The sequence below is a fragment of the Talpa europaea genome, assembly GCF_964194135.1.
Source record: "Talpa europaea genome assembly, chromosome: 9".
Taxonomy (NCBI): domain Eukaryota; kingdom Metazoa; phylum Chordata; class Mammalia; order Eulipotyphla; family Talpidae; genus Talpa; species Talpa europaea.
The window spans coordinates 5,750,160-5,759,948 of NC_140076.1; the positions used below are offsets into that span (position 1 = coordinate 5,750,160).

Sequence of the window (9,789 nt, forward strand, 5' to 3'; positions counted from 1 at the left end):
CCTGCCATTTTGGGTAGCCTTCTGTCATTTTTGTCATAATAAATGTTTTCAGTAAAACCAGCCTGTGGCGGCCCGGGTCCCTGGCACAGGTAGAGAAGCAGCCTCCCTGCAGGGAAGCAGGCTACCCCGTTCCTCCGCTCCAGTAAGTGACAGCCTGGCTCAGCCCTTGGGGCCCCTTTATTGAAACAATTCACAGCACAGTATTTGAGACAGACAGTGTTGGCCGGCTGAACCCCAGGAGGCTGAGAAATTGGGGTCCCAACACCCTTCACTGCCCTCCTGGGGAGAATTCCTCCATGGAGGTGACCACGCCTGCGCATCCCCAGCTGGAGGGCGGGTGGTCCACACACAGAGGCAATAAGAGCACTTGGAATCAGGGTGGCCCTGCAGTGCGGCCCTAGGTCGGCGCCCCCCCAAAGTCCGATGGGTGTAGCATCAGCAGGGGGACAGGCACACCCTCAGCTGCTTTTATGAGCTCTCTCTTCCACGTACAGCTGCATCTAGGGGACAGGGACAAACAGCACGGTGAGGCGGGCAGCCAGGGCACGGACTCAAGAGGTCCCGTGAGCCCCGGCAGGCAGTGCCCCATCAAGAGTGGGGTTGTGTGGCCACAGCCAGGGAGGAAGGGGAAGGATAGAGATGGGAGGAGCCCATTTACACAGGCCTTCCCAGTCGACTCCCCTAAGCCTTGATCAACCAGCCTTTGGCAGGGCCTCAACATACCCTAAATAAAGGTTTGCGGGTCCCCATGCAGCTCACCTTTAAAATGTCTGACGTCATAGTTTTTAGGGGTATGAGTCGGGGGTCATGCATGTGGACATCCTGCTCATCTGCCAGGATCCAGGGGAAGTCCTGGGGAGGGGGCAGAAGTGAGGGGCTCGCAGGAGGCTGCACCCCGGCCTGCCCTCACTTTGTATCCCCCTCCCCCTCCAGAGCTGGGGCTCTCGGGCTGGAGAGAACGAAGAGTCACTAGGGAGCCGCTGGCAGAGCAGAGTCCCAGGCTCCTCCACCAGAGGCCAGGTCCGCAGGTCAGAGCTGGACCGGGAGCCCGAGTGACTGAACAGGTGGGCAAGGACACCCTCCCTTGAGAACCCCCCACTGAACAGGGGGCGCCAGCCTGCGGCCCCACCCTCCTCCCACTGCTGAGTCGGGGGGAACAAGGACAGGCACGTGGCCACATAGTTACACGAGACGAGAACCCCCGGGTGCCCAGCACTGTCGGAAACGGTGACTGCTCTGGACCTAGGCAAGACCCCTGCCCGCTCCGAACAGCACAGGCTCCTCTCACCTTGATGACCTGGATCTTCTCCATGTTGCGAGTGGCAGCTTCTCGCGTGTGCACTAAGACTGTGAATGTACAGCCTGAAGAGGCAAGAGTTTGGTCAAGGCTGGGCCATCCCATGTCTGCACTGGGCAGAGTCTCCGCCCGCTTCCCCTGGCCAGCTTGGCTCCCCACAGAACAGAGAGTACGATGCAGCTGAGATAAGACTTGGTCAACAGAGAGCCTGAAGCTAGAGAGTCAACCAGGGTAGCTTCCTGGAGGAGGAGGACTGTCACAGGGGCTCTAAGGCAGAAAGGAAGGGACAAAGCTCCATGCAGCCAAATAGGGGCTGAGAACAGACTAACCCAAGGAGGCTGTGGAAACCTCAGGGAAGAGGGGCTGGGGGCTGAGCACACCTGGGGGGTTGTGGTCCAGCACAGCGTCACACACGCTGATCTTCAGGATGAAGGCTCGGAGCAGCTGCTCCACATGTGACAGCAAGGAGTCTGAGCTGGGAAGAGAAGAGGGGGAGGTTCTCCCATCACACTGGTACCCCATTCTCACCAGCAGGTATTCATGCAGCCCTGGAAGCTGACCCGAGGGTCGAGGGTCCCTTTGGAGCTGCTGAGAGTGCTGGCTTCTAAAGGCCCAGCTACCTGTATCAGCTGCAGTTAAAGTCCTCCTAAGAGTTCAACACCAATGCTGAGCGCCACCCCAGACTCAGTAAGTCAGAAGGCAGGGGGACGGAGGAGCAGGTGTAGGGAGCCCCCCATAAGTGGTTCTAATGTGCAGCTGGTCTGAGAACCAGCACACAGCCGGAGGCTCTTTAGACCCCAGGACACGAAGGGAGGAAAGGGCTTGCCAGAGGCCACACAGTACATGGGGACAAACTGTGGTGCCCTGAGCTCACCAGAGGAAGGCCAAGGCTAACCAGCTATCACCTGCGCAAGGTCAACTTCTAGTTGAGTAAGCATGACACCGGACTAGGAAACCTGTCATCTCTCTGGACCTGGGTTCCTCTGTCTGTAACATGAGTTTGGGGCTAGCCATTCACCAGTGCTACGACTGTGCAGGGTGAGACAGGAGGACCTCTGTGTGACCTGGGTTGACTTGGGCAGCTAACGGGCTATGTGAGGTTGGCGTGACTTGCCATGTCTCGTCTCAGACCTTTACCAGGGGCTTAGCTTTACCAAGGGCTGCCCCAAAGGGATAGGAAGGGGGTATTGCCCAGAACCTCATACCAGGCAGGGTAGCAGATAGAGAGGGAAGAAACGGGGGTGGGGGTGGTTGGGGAAAGCTCACTTGATGGACAGCAACGGCGGCTGGGTGATTTCAAAGACAAATTTCTCCACTGGGCGGTGTTCTTTGTCCAAAATTACCACCACCACCTTCTCCACATCATTCTGCAAGGACAGGAACCCAAAACTCCAGAACAAGGCATCCCACCCAGCCTGTACCCACTCCCTCCCAAGAAAGCGTGAGAAAGGCACACACACAGGATCCCTGAGAGCCTAGAAAGCAGGTTTGAGAAGTTCAAGTAACCACCCCTCAACATGACTTGTACAGACTGAGGAAAAGATACTTGGGCCCCATGGAGGTCCCCAAAGTCTGAGAGAACAAGACAAAATAGGAGACCCTGAGAGGTCAAGTCCAGAGATAACTTGGGAGTGCAGGATGAGGAAGAGAAACAGATGTGAGAAAAATCCAGAATCTTCCAGGGCAGGCCAATTCCACTAAGTGGGGTTCCTGGGCCCAGCCCCCCCTGACCTCAACCCATTAGCCTGGGGCCGGTGTGGGGTAAAGGTGGGGGTTGCAGGAAACATGCTTATGGGTATGAGGAGTCATGGGATCCAGCATGGTCCCGATTTGGAGTGGGGTCGGGAGAACAGAGGAATACACTGAGGGGAAGCAGGCTAGGGGTTTGGGGGTGGGAGGTGGTGCCTCACCTTCTCCAGGAGCGGCTTGACGCAGTGCAGCGTGTCCTGGATGTACTGGTTCAGCTCCGGGTGGCAGGACATCTGCACACAGCCCCATGATGCAGGTGAGGACTCGGCAGCCAGTCCTACTCCTACACTTACAGGGGAGCCACCCACCTGCATCCGCTCCAGGAGCCCAAGGCCCTGTGCCTTTGCAAAGGGGCCCAGCGGTTCCTGTGCCCACAACACAGACCAAATTCCCACCCTGGGGCTAAGGACTATGAAAACTATGAATAAGTCACAAGGGAAGATAAGTTACAAGATCAAAAATTCAATCTCAACATTAGCATAACATCAGGGGTTCCTAATGTGGGCTCATGGCCTCCTCCAGAGTCTGAAAATTCCCTAAATTGTAGAGTTGTGCGTGTTTGTGCATATGTGCACACATTTAATCAAGTTTCAAAAATTAAAAATCGAGCTGTGTGGCCTCAGACAAATTACTTCTCTGAGCTTCGATGACAGGACCTATGAACAGTTCCTAGAGAAAACATTAAGATTAAGGAAGATAAAGACCTACTACACCATGGGAACACAGTGCTGAATCTTTTTTCCATTTCCCTGTATATTCTTTAAATTTCCACCTCCTTCTGGTATTCTTCAGTCGTTTATTCTAGAGTTTACTGAACCTTCTAAGGGGCAGACAATTCCAGAGACTTGGGGTGGAGTTGTCCCTGCTTTGTCTGCCTTTTAACCTAAAACAACCCCTTACAATTAATAGAAATAAGGGGAGGGAGAGGGTGCCAGAGGCTTACAGGAATCCCCTCTCCAAAGGATGCCCAATTTCAGGAGCTCTTTTAAAGTACAACCATGTCCTGGTCCCTAACTTTGGGCGAGGGGAGCTCCCAGCTCTGAGGGGATGGGAGGTAGGGCTGCTGCAGTGATGGGTGGGGCATGGCCAAGACCAGGTCAAGGCCATGGGGAATGAGGAAGCTGGGCCCCAAGGTGGAAAAGAGTTAAAAAAAATTCCACCCCTCCCCCATGTGCCCCAGTGTCCCCCACCCCGCCCTGGAGGCTCACCTGGACCGGCACGTTGTACTTCTTACGCTTCTGGAAGATGCCCACCGGGTAGACCTCGCGCACGTACAGGATCAGGTGCACCGCCACCTCCAGGAACTCGCAGAGCACGTCGGCCACCACTGCGGGAGGGAGAGGCCCGCGAGTGCCGGGAGGCCCGCCGGCCCGGCCCCCCGCGCCCCCGCCCGGTCCGCTGGGCCCGCCTTCCTACCCTGGCCAAAGTTCAGGTCCTGTCGCGTGAGCGTGGTCATCCTTCTCGACACCTAGGGGTGGGACAGGAGTGGGGTAGCTCCGCAGGCCCAGGGAGACGCCGGGCCCGCCAGCGTCCCCCGCCCCTCCCCTCCGTTTGGGGGAACCCGGGCAGGAGCTCCCCCCTTTACACAGAATCAGGGCATCTGGGGTGGACACCCCCAGCACACACTGGCGGCTGAGCTTAGCGGCACAGGCTGCGCCGCGACCGGCCTCTGCCCACCGCCGGCCCGTGGCCCCCCGCCCGCGCCCCGGGGGCCGCGAAGGGCAGGGCCGCGGGCGCGGGGGGGCGCGGGGCGCGCAGGGCCGGGCGCCGGCGCGGGACACGAGGAAAGCGAAACGAGACTGGACTCAGGCTCCGCCCCCACCTGGCGGGCTTCCTCCCGGAAGAGAACCCCGATCCTAGCCCCCGCCCCCGGTGCCGGCTCCGGCCTCGGTTCCCCGCTCGGGGTCCGGCCCCGGCGCGGCGCGGGGAGCCACCGACCCGGCCGCTCGCGCCTCCCGCTCAGCCCGCGGCCGGGCGCCGCGCCGTGACGTCCGCAGCGCTCCGCCGGGCCCCGGCGCCGCTGGCCACGCCCCCCGCCAGCCGCGGGCGCCGCAGGGGCGGGGCCGGAGCCACCGGGGGCGGGGCGGGGGCGGGGCCTGGTCTCACCCGCCGCCCCGCCCCTCCGCTTCCGGTGGGCGTCCCCAGCGACAGCCTGGTCTCCGCGCCGGGGCCGGGTGCTTTCCCGCCCGGGGCGCTGCTCTGGCTCCGGAGGAGCTGGCGGGCGGGCAGGTGCGGGGGTGAGAGCGCGCGGGGGCACCGCGGGGTCAGAAGGCGGCGCGTCCGTCGCCCGCGCCGGAGTCCCGGCCCCGACCCTGGCGGCCCCACGGAAAGCGCCCCCGGGGCGGGGCGGGGGGGGGACGGGGCGCCCCCGGAAGGCCCCCCACTCCCCCCCCCACCCCGACCCTGATGCGGCCCGGCGGACTTCCCGTGGCCGGGACTCCGCGACAGTAACCGGCTTTCTAGAGCCCCAGCTGCGAGCCGGCCCCCGGGCCGAGTGCGGCCCTGGGTTATCTGTCTAAATCCTCAGATTCTGCCCCATTTTACAAATGAAGTGAAGGAGGTTCAGCAGGCTGGGGGGGCGGGGGCGGGGGGTATTTCTGTCACTACACTCTACAGTTCTGGCCCTCCAGAGGCCCGGACCCCAGAAAGACTGAACCATCCCCGGGAGATAACTATTAATATTAAAATAACTACTGACATGGGCTGAGCATTTATTAAAGTGTCAAGCATTGATTTTTAAAAATCTCCTCTTGACTCTGAGCAAAGCACCCATTTTACAGCCCCTCTGACAGATGGGAAAACAGCCTCAGGCGCGTTCCTTCGTTTCCCAAACCACGCAGTTGGAACAGACCCAGTTATGTCCACTCCTCTGCATCCAGGGTTTCAATTTGATTCCATTCTGCCTCCAGGGCTTCAACCCTTTTATTTTACAGGTGGAAAAACTAAGGTCAGAGAAGTGGCTGCGGAGTTACAGACAACAAATCAGGACCAGAAACCAGGGAACCTGCCTCTCACCTTGCTGGCTAGCTGTCACATCCATCTCTTGGTATGCAGACCCAACCAGGAACGTTTACCATTTACAGCTCAGTAGTGAGCCTCACCCTCCCTCCTTCAACCCCAAGGCCTGCAAACACGGATTTACACACTTCTGAGTAGGGGGTGGGGGTGGCAAGGGACTGAAAAAATAGCCATTAAGCCAGGAATGCAGCAGGAGCATTTCTCAAAAGTGGTCCTAAGAACTCTGTATCAGAATCCCCTGGGGAGCCATTAAAGAGCCAGATTCCCAGCCCCCCTGACCTAGCATATTAGAGTGGGTACTGGCTCTTTAACAAGCTCCTCTAGGGCCCTGATGCCTGGAATGTGTGGGGATCACTGTGGTGGGTTGGGTGTCCCTAGAGGAAACCTGCATTTCATAAAATTGCAATGCTTAACCCAAAGGGATGGGTGATTTCATTTCAGAAATTGATGTACCTGGCAGCACATTTTTAGGTACTGCAACCTTATCAAAATGTGGGGACCCTGCCCACATCATGCAGGAGATGACCATTTACACACAGGGCCAGCTGAGCAGCTCAGTGACTTACAATAGAATCCCCTGCTCATTGGGGGTGCCCTTACCCTAGGGACAAGCCAGGGTCCTTCTTTGCCCCTCTCTGGAGGCTGTTCAAGCAGCTTTTTCATTAGTAATAGGAAGTGGCTATCTTGGTTGGAAGTGGGGGGCTGGGGAGGGACACAATTCTTTGTAGAGGGTCCCTAGGATTGAGCCTGGTGATGAAGCTCAGAGCCCAGCTATCCCTGGGGGGTGACCTCTGGGGCTCAGCATGCGTGACATGGACTCATACCAGGCACTCTTTCTGTGTGCCCCCAGTCTCAGCCCCCTGCCACGGCGCAAGCCATATGTTGGTTAAGCCACACCAACTAAAGGTCTTCAGAGAAAGCTTCCAGGACATACATCCAATGGTCACATTTTTCTGATGGGGAAACTGAAGTCAATCTTTGTGTGACACTGGGGTACCCTCTTGCCAACCAGAAACCTGTGGATAAAAATGCCTGGGTTTGGAGCCTTAAATTCAGAGTGAGCTATAAACAGGAAGAGGAGGAACAGGGGGCAAGTGGAGATGGAGCTAAATGGATCTGATCCCCGACCCCCAAAAGACCTCCATCTCCTCATTTGTGAAATAAACAGACTGGACAGATGTTCCCTAAACTTCTGATGGCGTCTGGGCCTATGGGAGCCAAGATTCTGGGGGTGGGGCTGGGGCCAGGCTAGGGCACTGAATCAGCATGGGGCCCGTGGGGGAGCTCAGTGAAACCTCATCTGTCATTTGCATCCAGGGGGCTCTGCGGCATCTGGTTTTTCATATCTTAATCGCATCAGCATGATGGATGGTGGTGGGGGGACCCAGATTTCATTATGGGGTTAATTTATTACATTTTTGAATACCCATTTGCTGGGAGGCTGTTTTTCAAAGTTATTTGCATATTTTTCATCACTAGACGACAATATGTAGGAGGGAATCTGGGAGGGAAGGATGGATGTTTAGAAGGAGAAAGAGCTTATTTGCCAACTGGAGCAGGTCCCGGAGGGTCTGCAATGGGGAAAGAGAGAAAATCACTCCCAGGAGATAGTTAAATTGAAACGAAGAGAAACCAAGATGCAACAAAGTCTTGCCAAGAAAGGCAAGATCTGCATACAATCTTTACACTCCTGGAGCAGAGGGAGGCTGGCACAGGAAAGGAAAATTCTGGGGTTTGCTGAACAAACACGAATTGAATGAACTGGGTGAAACAACAGGCAATCAGTTGTCCAGGCCCCAAAGATGCTTCCAGAGCCCCCACTCATACCCCCCCAGACTGGTCACAGGCCATATCAGGGACCCCACCCTGAGTAAGCCCACCAAACACAGGGTGTGGGAGGAGTTGCCCAACACAGGGCCTGGGAATTAGCTACCTGTAACCTGGCGATATCCCACTGATGTCCTGATGCCCAGGGACCCAGGCAGTTACTGCAGCACCTCACCCAGTGCCTATCCAAATCCAGGTTCTCAATGAGTGTGCATTAAAAGAATGAATGAAAGAGTAGAGGAATACAAGGAAGTGGACAGTGACTCATGGCTACTTGCCCAGCCTGCTGCTTCTTTCCCCACCACTACCCCTTAACCAGTTGCAAGGCTGGTCCTTCCCTCAGTGAATCTCAGCATCCTCATCTGTAAAATGGGCACATGGTAACACCAGTTCCATAGGTTTGAGCACGGAAGAAGTGAGATGTTGGTAAAAATATAAAGGGTCCCATGCCTGGTCCCATGCTCGATTAGTGGCTATTATGACAATGATATTAAGATCAACACAAATCCTTTTAAGTCCCGAGAGCAAGCACTCTGGACCAACCATCACACCTTCAAATCCCCATCCATGGCAGCCTGAGGAGCATCCACCTTGTTTCCATTTCCCAAGACAGAGGGCCAGGCGCTCTAGGGGAGGACATGCGTCCTCCCTAAAGATTAGGAGCTGCAGCCACAAAAGGAGCCTCTCCTTCCTCACATGGTATTCTCAGATCCCAGGGTCCACTGCTGATCTCAGGCCCAAGCCAAAGTCCTGACTTAGGCCACTGAGTGGCTTCCAACCCTTCAGCCCGGGCAGAGCCCACACACGTCACTCCCTCCTCAGGGTTCTGCCGACCCAGTGGATCAGGGTGTCCCTACAGATCATGGCTTCTTAAACTTTGAACCTCAGCGATATTAAATGTCTTCCACAAGTTCCCTCGAAAGTCATTCTGGACCACAGATGCAGACCCTAGATCCAGCTGCAACTGGCACTTTAAAAAAAAAAAAAAAAAGCTAGCGGCTATCGTTCATAAAGCAGAGAGAGCACCCTTTTAAAGTGTGCAGTTCATTGGTTTTTAGTATAGTCACAGAGCCGTGCCTCAATCACCGTGATCAAATTTCAGAGCAATTTCATCACTCCAAAAAGAAAAATCCTACAGACATTAACAGTCACTTCCCAGTCTCTCTGCCCCCAGTCTGCTTTCCATGTCTATAGATTTGCCTTTTCTGAACATTTCATAAAAATGCAACTGACAACATATGGCCTTTCTTGTCCAGCTTGTTTCACTGTGGATGATGTTTTCAAGATCATCAGATGTGGCATGTACTGGTAGGTCGTTCTTTTTTTGTGGCCAAGTAATATTCCACTGCATGGATAGGCCACATTTTGATTAGCCATCAGCTGATGATCATTTGAGTTGTTCTACTTTGACCATAAAACTACCACATTTAATAGATGGGAAAACTGAGGTCCAAAGTCACCACAACCTGATGGGATAGGAGGCCAGGCCTCTCCACTGCATCTAGGGGGAGCCTGGAGGACAGAGAATCCAAGCCTGGAAAAAGATCATCCCCCTGATAGCAAGCCTTGAACCAGTTCCAATGCTTTGTTTCCGATTCAGTGAATGTCAGGCTGCCACCTGCCCCTGGAAAAGGAAAATCTCCCTTCCGGACCTAAGACGCCATCGCCTCTTCTCAGTTACAGCTTCTAGCTGCTCCCCTGACTTTGTCCTTGTTCCACTGCCGTCTATTCTTGTCTTTCTAAATCAGAGTAAATTTGTTAAACTAAGTCAGACCACGCCTCTGCTGTGCTCACAATCTTCCAGTGGCGTCCCTCTCACTGCACCAAATGCTGGTCCTTCCTGTGGACTTCGCATGCCAGCACAAGCCTGTCCCCCTCTGAACCCCCTCCCTTAATTC

At 55.8% G+C, this 9,789-nt stretch overlaps 1 protein-coding gene across 1 annotated transcript; it reads right to left on the reverse strand.

Annotated features, from left to right (window-relative positions):
- Positions 1 to 316: 316 nt before the first annotated feature.
- MAD2L2 (mitotic arrest deficient 2 like 2) lies at positions 317 to 4,502 on the reverse strand (the record flags this gene model as incomplete). The annotated part of the gene is made up of 8 exons (XM_084244246.1): positions 317 to 500; positions 760 to 852; positions 1,289 to 1,362; positions 1,678 to 1,772; positions 2,564 to 2,664; positions 3,208 to 3,279; positions 4,255 to 4,373; positions 4,463 to 4,502. The coding sequence occupies 8 exons, from the start codon at positions 4,500 to 4,502 to the stop codon at positions 459 to 461; spliced, it is 636 nt and encodes a 211-aa protein (XP_084100372.1). The 3' UTR covers positions 317 to 458.
- Between the last annotated feature and the right edge of the window lie 5,287 nt (positions 4,503 to 9,789).